Below are 12,512 nucleotides of genomic sequence, written 5' to 3'. Positions count from 1 at the left end.
TACAAATAAAGGTTAAGTATGACTCTGGTTAATTTAATGCTTTAACTATACCATACCAACTGCATCACTAATTCACTGTCAAGATGCAATTTTCTTTTGCTACTAATTACATTAATCACTTTTCTTTAGTTATTGCTTATATTACCTTTGGGGAACTAATTCCCCCATCTTTTTAATAATTCATTTTAATTTCTGATTTTTAAATACTGAAAAGGGTTACTAAAGGTTATTTTCTTTAGACTTATTCTGGATAGTACAAAAAATTTCATCATAAATTTTTTTTAAAAGGAATAATTGTGCTGTAACATGAAACAATTTTCAAAAGGAACCCCAGTCAAGATATTCCTAAATATACATATAACCAAATGTATGTTTGTTTATTTTAGAGAAAATAACAGAATTTTTTTTTTAATTGTAGACAGAGTCTTGCTATGTTGCCCAGGCTGTTCTTGAACTCTTTAAGTTGGCCTTAAATTGCCTGAGCCTCCCAAACTGCTGGGATTACAGGCATGAGCCACTGCACCCAGTCTAGTTTTCTTAAAAAAAAATTTTTGTTTGTTTTTTTTGAGACAGGATCTCGCTATGTCGCCTGGGCTGGAGTGCAGTGGTGTGATCATGACACACTGTACGCTTGAGCTCCCAGGTTCAAGTGATCCTCCCACCTAAACCTTCTGAGTAGCTGGGTAGGGATTACATAGGCGTTCATCACCACACTCAGCTAATTTTTGTATTTTTTGTAGAGATGGGGTTTCACCATGTTGCCCAGGCTGGTCCTGAACTGGGCTCAAGCAGTCGAACCACCTCAAAGTGCTGGGATTACAGGCATGAGCCACTGAGCTTAAATCATTTTTGAAACATAGTTAATAACGGCCTTCTCAAATTAAGTTTGCTAGCAGAAGAAAGTCTAACATTTTACACTGAGTCCAAAGCTAGTTTGGGGAAAAGGCTTTTGATCTTTAAATGCCAAGGGAAAAGGTATCTTATCTTAGTCAAGAGATGATACAATTCAGTGGAATGAAATGTGTACCTACACAGATGACTTTTGCTTCTACCAGTTTTATCTTTTATAAAACCCTGACGTGGCTTGGTACAGTGGCTTCTGCCTGTAATCTCAGCACTTTGGGAGCCAAGCAGGGGGGATCGCTTGAGCCCAGGAGTTCGAGACCAGCCTGGGCAACACAGTGAGACTTCATCTTATTTTTTATTTTTTTATTTTTTTTTAGTTGGGGTATCACAGCAACACAGTGAAACTGCATCTTTACAAGAATAAAATAAATTAGCCAGGCATGGTGGTGTACATCTGTAGTCCCAGCTACTTGAGAGGCTAAGGTAGGATCACTTGAGCCCCCAGAGGTTGAGGCTGCAGTGAGCCATAATTGTGCCACCATACTCCAGCCTGGGTGACAGAATGAGACCCTGTCTCAAAAAACACAGGCTGGGTCTGGGTGGCTCACGCCTGTAATCCCAGCACTTTGAGAGGCTGAAGCGGGAGGATTCCTCGAGCTCAGGAGTTCAGACTACCCTGGGCAACAAAGTGAGACTCTGTCTCTATTTTTTTTTTTTAAGTAAAACAAAAACAAGAAATTCCATGATCATTTTGTAAACATGATGGCTGGGTTCATAAACATGATGACTGGGTATTCATACACGTGTGTGAGATGTGCCTCCCTCAAAGCTTGTTACAATTCAACCATTACCCATCTGACATTAAAACACACACACACACACACACACACACACACACACACACACACACAGAGTAAACTGCTAAAAATCATGTCTCATTTCAGCATCTTATATTTTTAAAAACCAGTATTTTGGTAGATGACAATGACAAATTTATACCGTTAATGACTTTTTTTTTCTTTCCTCAACTTTTTTAGGGTAGGAGATACCTGTGTAGGTTTGCTACATGGGTAAATTATGTGTTGCTGGGGATTTGTGTACAAATGATTTTAACACCCCGGGAGCGAGCATAGTACCCAACAGCAAGTTTTTTGACCCTCACCTTCCTCCCACCCGGCCTCCTCAAGTAAGCCCTGGCATCTGTTGTTCCCATCCTTGTGTTCATGTGTACTCAATGTCTGTTTAAGTGAGAACATGTGGCATTAATCACTTTAAAACCCAGTATGACGGATATCATTTTCTTACAGAGCATCAGATATTAATATGTATGGATCAGCCTGTTAACAGAAATCATCTGAAAATCAGCACAATATTTCATTTATTTATTGTATAAGTTTGGCGAACAGCACAAAAATCCAGCAACATTTAAAACATATAAAAAAGTCAAATGCTAAACAGGACTGGGGATTTTTTTTTTACTTCATTAGAAATAACCAGTACACATTTTAAGATTCTGCAAAGCTAGCAAAATGAAGACGCTTGTCTTCTGAACATATACCACAAACACACATATAAAGAAACAATATAATTTATCTTTACAAAAATTACAGCCAAGCAATAGAAAAGAAGAATGTTAATGATGAAGATAGCAACACGTTTAGTACATATACCTTACACATTGAAATGCTACATCTTGTACCCTGAAATGCCATGTGTAGAGAGCCAAGCAGAGTAAATTTAGGCTCATTACTGAGGTTAAGAATAATTTGAAAAGAATTTAATTAATACTGTCTATATAGCAATTGCTAGAAGATGACAATGTATTCCAATATATATCTGAGAAGTTGAGTCTTCTTTGTTGGCAGTATAAAATTTCTGACCAGTATCAAAATTCTGGGAACACACAAATTGAAGGCATTTTCTAGTGTATGCAAATGTTACAAGGGGCATCAATGAATGTGAAAGAAAATCTCAGATTTTTCACATCAAGTTTCTGCTGAGCTTTGTCAAACCAAATAGCTCAGCTATAAGGCAAGAGAAAATAACTTCCTATAACAGATTAGTGGATCTTACCAAGTAAATACAGGAATTCAATCTTAGGGAAAAATTCCCTACATTAATAGATCTGAAACAGTTGGCCTTGAAACAAACATTTAGAAATTAACAAACATTCTGACATTCAGTCATTGGTTCAGAAGCCTGACAAACAATCTGTTGGTATATATTATTAAATAACTTTTTGGAATCAGCACCAGTCCCCAAAACCTCAAATTATAACATCTAATCTTCATTAAAATACATCTTTTTTGTGCTACATTAACACAACTACAATTAAGTTAAAGAAAGCTGAATTTATTCAACTTATTGTATATGTTTATATATACTAGGTAGTGACTTAAATTCTTTTATTTACTTGTGCTTCTGTTTTGGGGCACTTTGATTGGAGAGAAATTCGTTTCACAGGATTACATCTTGCTAAAACATTCCTTAGCATTGGTCCAAACTTGAATTCCCTAAAAATAAAAATAAAAACTTTAAAATGTGCATTTGGAAGGAATCTGAAAACCCAAGTACTTGGCTTAGTGATACACTAAGTGTTGCTTTTTGGAATAATTAACAAGTTGAGCAAATACAACACTATTTTGATAAATGGCTAACATAAGCAAATGTCTAATGCTTCCAAAAAGAGAACGAGAATCTCTAATATGAGCTTTTCTTCAAAATGGAGAAAGAACTCCTACAACTTGTTGAAAAACTGAGTTAATTCATTTCATATCACATACTCGGGTAATTCTCATTTGTAAATCAAACAAGTTTTCAGTCATTTTTTGTTTGTTTTCCTTTTTTTTTGGAGATAGGGTCTTACTCTGTTGCCTTGGCTGAAGTACAATCACGGCTCTTTGCCGCTTCAACCTCCAGGGCTCAAGGGATCCTCCCACCTCAAGCTGCCAAGTAGTTGGGACCACAGGTGCAAGCCACCACATCTGACTTATTTTTTGTATTTTTTTTTTAAATGGGATCTCACTATGTTGCCCAGGCTGGTCTGGAATTCCTGGGCTCAAGCAATCCGTCTGCCTCTGCCTCCCAAAGTGCTGGGATTACAGGTGTGAGCCAGTGTCCGGCCCGGCTTTTTCAATGGAATATTTGAAACAAAAAACTTTATTAGTCTAACAAATATAAATTGAGTAATTAAATTATTACTCTAATAACTAAAATGTTGATAAAAACTATGTGCTAAATTATTGAATACCTCTTAATACTTGGAAGTTACTTAGCGCAAAGCTATAGATGGCCTAATATGCATAAACAAAAATACATGTTTATAGAGATGTAACAGGAAAACTTAAGGTTTTTTTTTAAGTAAGGTATTTTTTCAATAAATAAGATTCTCTAATAATTGCAAATTTATGAGAAAGGAACTTTTTCTTTAAGTATTAAAGTGTGTCATTTATTAAGGCTTTAAACAATTTTCTTTTTCTTCTCTTTTCTTTTTGAAAGAAGGTCTTAGGACGGGCATGGTGGCTCATGCCTGTAATCCCAGCACTTTGGGAGGTGGAAGCGGGCAGATCATGAGATCAGGAGTTCGAGACCAGCCTGGGCAACATGAGACCCCCATATCTATTTTTTTAAATATTAAAAATCCTACAAAATTAAAATAGAGAAATTGATAAACATTTTATAAGAGAAGAATAAAAATGAAATTTTTTTGGTCCAAGTAAGGTAATTTAAAGAAATTTATAAGTACTTCTGAATATACATATGTCTTCACTGAAACCAAAACCTACCTTTTTGCACATACTGATCTGCATAACTGCATAGCTTATGAGGGCCTCCTTTAAGTCTCGGTTCTTTTGTTCTTTGAAGCGTTCAATATCAGCCCATGCGTTTTTCACAAATTCTCTGAAATAAAAGGTATAGTCATTATTATTCTTATTTAAATTACATAAACTGTATATTATAAATTTAACTAACCAGTTCCCTTTTGAGTTGATTTTTAATTGCCTATGTAGAAGGAAAAGCTATTGCTTGTATAAGACAGTTTTTTCTTTTCCTAAAAATTATAGTCAGGGAAAAAGCAAAAAGAAAGTCTTACATTCTTCTACCTTTTAACTTCTTTTTCTTTCTTTTTTTTTTGTTTGAGACAGAGTCTCACTCTGTTGCCCATGCTGGAGTGTGGTGCCGTGATCTTACCTCACTGCAGCCTCTGCCTCCTGGGTTTGAGTAATTCTCCTGCCTCAGCCTCCTGAGTAGCTGGGATTACAGGTGTGCGCCACTATGCCTGACTAATTTTTATATTTTTAGTAGAGATGGGGTTTCACCGTGTTAGCCAGGCTGCTCTCAAAATCCTGACCTCAGGTGATCCGCCCACCTCAGCCTCCCAAAGTGCTGGGATTATAGGCGTGAGCCACTGCACCTGGCATAATAATCCACACTTTTTTGCCACAAGAATTCTACCTTCAAATTATGCCTATAAAATACATGTAGATGACTCCTTGAGTCAGCTCACAAGCCTAACAGATGTCAGTCACAATGAAGTAAGTGGGGTCACTGGAAAATGGACACTCTTTTGACAGGAAGGATTATGAATCACATTTAGCATGTACTTGTTTTAAATGACAACCAAAGTTTTAAAAAAATTTTTAGCCAAGCACAGTAGCCAGTAGTCCTAGCTATTCGAGAGGCTGAGGTGGGAGGATCACTTGAGCCCTGGACTTTGAGGTGGCAGCAAGCAACGATGGCACCACTGCACTCCGACCTGGGCGGCAAGGTGAGACCCTGTCTCAAAAAAATTAAATTCATAAATAATAAAAATAAAAATCCTGAGAGGCATTTGTTCTCCACCCCTCTCCCCGCACCGAGGTGGAGTCTCACTCTGTCGTCCAGGCTGGAGTGCAGTGGCGTGATCTTGGCTCACTGCAACCTCTGCCTCCCAGATTCAAGAGATTCTCCTGCCTCAGCCTCCCGAATAGCTGGGATTACAGGCATGTGCCACCAGGCCTGGCTAATTATTTTTAGTAAAGATGGGGTTTCACTGTGTTAGCCAGGATGGTCTATCTCCTGACTTTGTGATCTGTCCACCTTGGCCTCCCAAAGTGCTGGGATTACAGGTGTGAACCACTGTGCCTGGCCTATCTTTTTAATTCTACCCATGACTTTGCCATATTTGGTGCCAGTATTTCTAAAAAATAACAAAACTACCTCAAAACCCATAATACACTCTTGGTTTGCCTTGATCTATTCACTGACTGTCAGTTAAAAACAATAAGGAGAATGAATCAAAGAGTGATAGTGGGTCTCTGAGAATTAAATTTCTAGAAATACTTATGTAACAATTACATGCCTATGCAAGGCGTTGGGACATGAATGTGAAAAAAAAATACAATCACTGACTTTGAAGGGCTTTATAATTTACCCAGAGATAGTCACACAGAATAATCAATCATCTAATACAAAATTGCCATAGCATAGTGGCATGAATTAAATATTGTGATGTCCTGAGAATGCTTCACAATGAAATAACACTTCAGCTGGGTACTAAAGGAGGGGTAGGAGGAGAACAAAGGGCAGAGGGAAAGTACAAAGGGTAGCAATCAGGAAAACTACAAGAAAATAATATCATGAAGCCGAAAGTCTTTTATTTCTCTTTCCCCCACACTGAAACAACTGTTTCTATAACATAATTTTTGATAAGTCAAATTTCTTATTTATTTATACATATGTACGTATGTACGTACGTACGTACATACATACATACATACATACATACATACCTATAAATAAAGACAGGGTCTTCCTGTGCTGCCCAAGCTGGTCTCAAACTCCTAGGCCCAAGCAATCCCCCCACCTCAGCCTCCTAAAGTGCCAGGATTACAGGTGTGAGCCACAATATCCAGCCTGATAACTCAAATTTCTTAGGAATGCAACCACTGCATTTTAAAGGACAGGCTGTATTCAGGGATGCCAATGAAGCTGGGAATTGTTAAAAATAATTTGCCATATAGTTTACAAGTCTAGTTTACTTAAACATCTCAGCAACTTTACCTGCCTTCCAGATTTTTAGACTTTAGCTGTTGTTCTCCTTCATTTATTTGCTCTTCTAGTACCTTTATCCTGGCTTCTCTCTGCTCTGGAGTTTCTTGACCAAAGAGCTTGGTAGTCATTCCCTTCAAAGAGAATGTTCTCACAGTCTAAAAGGAAATAGAAACAGATGAATGGATAAATAAAATGTGGTATACACATACAATGGAACATTATTCAGTCTTTAAAAGAATGAAATTCTGATATATGCTACAACATGGATAAACCTTGAGGATATTATGCTAAGTGAAATAAGACAGATACAAACAAACACTGTATGATTCCACTCATATATATGAGACACCAATACCTACACTGTATTAGGTATTAATAATCCAGAGATAATTTAAAGCAGGGGTTCCCCAACCCCAGAGCTATGTACTGATACCAGTCCATGGCCTGTTTGGAACCAGGCTGCATAGCTGGAAATCATTACCACCTCATCTCCGCCTCCTGTCAGATCAGCAACAGAGGCATTAGATTCTCATAGGAGCATAAACCCCATTGTGAACTGTGAGGAATCCAGATTGTGTGTTCCTTGTGAGAATCTACAGGCTGATGATCTGAGATGAAACAATTTCATCCTGAAACCATCCCTGGCATCCCCCGCCCTGGTCCATGGAAAAACTGTCTTCCACAAAACAGGTCCCTAGTGCCAAAAAGGTCGGCCACTGCTGATTTAAAGTATACAAAAGGATATGCATAGGTTATATGCAAAGACTACACCATTTTATATCAGGGACTTAAGCATCTGAGGATTTCAGTATCCAAGGGATCCTTAAACCAATCTCACTAAGGATACGGAGGAACGACTGTGCTACTGAACTCTACATTTAAAAATGGATAAGATGGTAAATTTTATGTTACAGATATTTCACTACACACACACACACACAAAGAAAATAAAAACACTTGCCATATTTCCCCTAGGTCAGACAAAACCACCATGAACTTCACCACCAGGAACTCTCATGATTTTTTAATTTATTTTTACAGAGTCATAGCCAAGAATCTTAACAGAATTTCTAACACTGAAATAATATGGAATAGTCAAAAAGGAGGAACTTCTAACTGAACTATTTTTTGAGATGGGTCTTGCTCTGTTGCCCAGGCTGTAGTGTAGTGGCACAATTACGGCTCATTGCAGCCTCAACCTCTTGGGGTCAAGTGATCCTCCTACCTCTGCCTCACAAGTGGCTGGGACCACAGGTGCATGCCACCATACCCAACTAATTTTTAAATTTTTGGTAGAGACAGGGTCTAGCTATATTAATCCACACTGGTGTCAACTTCCTGGACTCAGGCAATTCTGGGCTCATGCCTCTGCTGCTAAAAGTGCTGGGATTACCGGCACAAGCTACCATACCCGGCTTGAATTTCACAATCAAATGTAAAACTTCCACATGAAATATTAGACAAGTTATTTTTACTCTGTATGAATGATCGTATTTTTAAAAATTACTTTATGTTATAAAAAAGTAGATAAATTCACTAGGCAACTATGGAAATAAACCAAACTAAAGAAGCATATTTAAAATCTGCATAACTCACAGTCAAACCTGGGCATCTATTAATAAAACAGGATGCCTAAATCCAAACATTGCAAGGCAGCCTCCAGTTTCACTGCTTTAACATTTCCTCACTCTCTGGAGTTGACTGAAGAGAACATTTTTCCCTTGACATGTAGGAGTAGAGAACCAAGCTCCCTGAAAATGGCCCGGGAACTTCTCCACTGTTTTAAAAATAAACCATGGGCCTAGTTTATACATGTGTCTGGTCACAAGTCTTTCCCCACATATATCTATGACTTTTCACAGATGTAGCAAGTGGGTAATCTATGTAAAAAGCACTTTTAAAACTACAGTGCTTGTTAACTATCAAGAGACTGATAAGTAGAGACATGGTTTACTACTTTCAGAATATGTTGCTCACCATGATAGCTAATTTATTGCAGTGAAATAGCTGGAGAGTAGAATGCTGATTATAAAAATGATCTAAGACTAATGCAGTCAGATTCAGAATTTTCCTCACAAGAACTCACTATAAGCATTAGAGAATAAAGTACATCAAAAGCTCCTTGTTAGGCAAGATGCACTGTTTCTAAGAGGGTTCGGCTTTTCAAAGTCGACTAAAATTTCTACAAAGTACCTTGCAAATGTTAAACCTGATAAAAGTCATTGCATGTTTTTTCACTTGGACTTAGAAACTGAATGATAGGCTAGGCATGGTGGCCTACCCTGTAGCACGTTGGGAGGTTGAGGCAGGAGGATTACTTGAGCCCAGGAGTTTGAGACCATCCTGGTCAACATGAGGAGACTAGTCTCTACAAAACTATAAACAAAATTAGCCAGGCATGGGGGCACATGCCTGTGGTCTCAGCTACTCAGGAGACTGAGGCAGGAGGATCGCCTGACCCTAGGGGTTTGAGGATGCTGTGAGACCTGATCACACCACTGAGCTCCAGTCTGGGCAACAGAGCCAGACCTTGTCTCAAAAAATAAAAATAAATAAAAACAATTATTTTTGAGATGGAGTCTCACTCTGTCACCCAGGCTGGAGTGCAATGGCATGACCTCGGCTGGTTCAAGCGATTCTCTTGCCTCAGCTTCCTGAGTAGCTGGGACTACAGGTGTGTACCACCATATTCAGATAATTTTTGTATTTTTAGTAGAGATGGGGTTTTACCATGTTGGTCTGGCTAGTCTTGAACTCCAGACCTAAGGTGATCCTTCATCCTCGGCCTCCCAGAGTGCTGGGATTACAGGTATGAGCCACTGCACCCAGCCCAATAAATTTTTTTTTTAAAAAAGAAACAGGATGATACTGATTACACCAGAGCAATGTTGGCAAAATTTCTTATGATTCTATACAGTACGTGGTTTTAATGCCTTACATCTTTTTGTGTCAAGATAATAAAAGAATTATAAAGTTACTTACAAATTATTCCCCTGTAAAAGGTACAGCCATCCTGAGTATTGTACCTGGAGCTGATTCCACAGGAATGAGTCACTCACTCAGAGTAAGTGCTTGTGAGGAAAATTCCACGTTGCTACAACAATACTACAGGCTGAAAGAAAGAGTACTTACCCCAGTTGCCAGTTCCTCACACTGCTGCTTCTTGGATGCTAAGTCCTGAGCAGCTATTTCCAAGTCATACTGCATAAGTTCATGTTTCCTGCACACAGCCCTACAGATGAAAAAATGTGCTGCCATTTAACTTTTTCTTTCTTTTAACATGTCAAACATTTTTTTCAGGGGTAGAGGAGAGCCATTCACAATGTCTTACTAGGGCAGAACGTGTGTGCTGACAATTTTCAAGTTTAAAATGTAGCAGCCCAACATTAAAAATGGAATCGAGCAGAACCTAACTATAAAAACTTCATATATCCTTTTTTTTTTTTTGAGACAAGGTCTCACTCTGTCACCTAGACTGCAGTGCAGTGGTGCAATCTCAGCTTACTATAACCTCCGCCTCCTGGGCTCAAGCAATCCTCCCACCTCAGACTCCTAAGTAGCTGGGACTAAGGCGTGTGCCACCATGCACAGCTAATCTGTGCTTTGGAGAGCCTGGGTCTTGCCCATGTTGCTCAGGCTAGTCTCAAACTCATGTGTTCAAGCAATCCATCCACCTCAGTTTCCCAAAGTGCCAGGACTATATGTGTGTGAGCCATGGAGCCCAGCCTAGAAGAGTCTATTAGTTTTTATTATCATAAAAGTAATCCATGTTCACTGTAAAAAGAAAAGATTCTAATACAGCAATGTACAAAATAAAGAGACTGGGCATGGTGGCTCATGCCTGTAATCCCAGCACTTTGGGAGGCCGAGGTGGGTGGATCACCTAAGGTCAGGAGTTTGAGACCAGCCTGGCCAACATGGTGAAACCCATTTCTACTAAAAATATAAAAATAAGCCAGGCGTGGTGGTGCCTGCCTGTAATTTCAGCTACTTGGGAGGCTGAGGCAGAAGAATCACTTGAACCCAGAAGGCAGAGGTTGCAGTGAGCCGAGATTGTGCCACCGCACTCCAGCCTGGGTGACAGAGTGAGACTCAGTCCCCAAAAAATAAAAAATAAAAAAAGAAAGTTCAAGAACACTCTCTTTCCTCTAATCCCACTATCCAGACATAATGTGTGTTATCAGATAGTATGTAGCCTTCCAGAATTTAGCCAGACATTTGCAAATACCATATCCATGCACCCAAATGGTTCCTACATCTTTTATCACATGGCTTTATGCCCTGGCCATCTTTCCACATCGATATACATTAATCCTTTTTATAATTTTTTTTGAGATGGAGTTTCACTCTTACTACCCAGGTCGGAGTGCAATGGCACAATCTCGGCTCACTGCAACCTCTGCCTCCCGGGTTCAAGCGATTCTCCTGCCTCAGCCTCCCGAGTAGCTTGGGATTACAGGCATGCGCCACCACGCCCGGCTAATTTTGTATTTTTAGTAGAGACGGGGATTTTCCATGTTGGTCAGGCTGGTCTGGAATGCCCGACCTCAGGTGATCCACCCGCCTCAGCCTCCCAAAGTGCTGGGATTATAGGCATGAGCCACTGCGCCCAGCCCTTTCTATAATTTTTAAGAGCTACAGATAATTCCACTGTACTCAGCAACTTTCTTTCTTTTTTTTTTTTCTTTTTTTTTGAGACGGAGTTTCACTCTTATTACCCAGGCTGGAGTGCAATGGCGCAATCTCGGCTCACTGCACCTCCGCCTCCCGGGTTCAGGCAATTCTCCTGCCTCAGCCTCCTGAGTAGCTGGGATTACAGGCACGCACCACCGTGCCCAGCTAATTTTTTGCATTTTTAGTAGAGATGGGGTTTCACCATGTTGACCAGGATGGTCTCGATCTCTTGACCTCGTGATCTGCCCGCCTCGGCCTCCCAAAGTGCTGGGATTACAGGCGTGAGCCATCTTTTTTTTTTTCTGAGGTGGAATCTTACTCTATTGCCCAAGCTGGGGTGCAGTGGTACAATCTTGGCTCACTGCAACCTCCGCCTCCCGGGTTCAAGTGATTCTGCCTCAACCCCCCCAGTAGCTGGGAATACAGGTGTGCACCACCATGCCCAGCTAATTTTTGTATTTTTAGTAGAGATGGGGTTTCACCATGTTGGCCAGGCTGGTCTCAAACTCCTGACCTCAGGTGATCTGCCTGCCTTGGCCTCCCAAAGTGTTGGGATTACAGGCATGAGCCACCACACCCAGCCAACTTTCTTTTGCTTGGTGACTTGAAAATACATTAGTGAAACTTCCTACTACTCAAAACCCTAGAAGGAAAACAAGCTAACAATGTGCAGATGATTTCATACCAGTCACCATACAGGTAATAGTGCTGTTTTCCTAACATAATTCTTATACTGCTTTTAAAAATGACAGGACAATGGTGATGCCTATAATCTCAGAACTTCAAAGGCTAAGGCAGGCAGATCACCTGAGATTAGGAGTTTGAGACCAGCCTGGCCAACATGGTGAAACCCCGTCCCTATTAAAAATACAAAAATTAGCTGGGCATTGGTGGGCGCCTGTAATCGCAGCTACTCGGGAGGCTGAGGCAGGAGAATCACTTGCACCTAGGAGACGGAG

The 12,512-nt window shown here is 39.8% G+C and overlaps 1 protein-coding gene and 1 pseudogene across 1 annotated transcript in view; one reads left to right on the top strand and one right to left on the bottom strand.

Annotated features, from left to right (window-relative positions):
* Positions 1–1,591: 1,591 nt before the first annotated feature.
* LOC135268948 (small nucleolar RNA U13) lies at positions 1,592–1,707 on the top strand (annotated as a pseudogene).
* A 500-nt stretch (positions 1,708–2,207) lies between these two features.
* The window catches only part of SNX4 (sorting nexin 4), a 65,889-nt gene continuing 55,584 nt past the window's right edge, over positions 2,208–12,512 (bottom strand). The window contains exons 11-14 of the mRNA XM_064362121.1: positions 10,012–10,111; positions 6,889–7,034; positions 4,632–4,746; positions 2,208–3,359 (exon numbers count right to left, since the gene is read on the bottom strand). Of these exons, the coding sequence (XP_064218191.1) occupies positions 3,312–3,359; positions 4,632–4,746; positions 6,889–7,034; positions 10,012–10,111 (409 nt within the window). The 3' untranslated portion in view covers positions 2,208–3,311. The remainder of the gene's footprint in view (positions 3,360–4,631; positions 4,747–6,888; positions 7,035–10,011; positions 10,112–12,512) is intronic.

This window comes from Aotus nancymaae, unplaced genomic scaffold (assembly GCF_030222135.1).
Source record: "Aotus nancymaae isolate 86718 unplaced genomic scaffold, 86718_ANA_hifiasm-v0.15.2.pri h1tg000046l, whole genome shotgun sequence".
NCBI lineage: Eukaryota > Metazoa > Chordata > Mammalia > Primates > Aotidae > Aotus > Aotus nancymaae.
The sequence above is the reverse complement of the archived record's forward strand: the minus strand, read 5'-3'. Positions and strand labels throughout refer to the sequence as shown.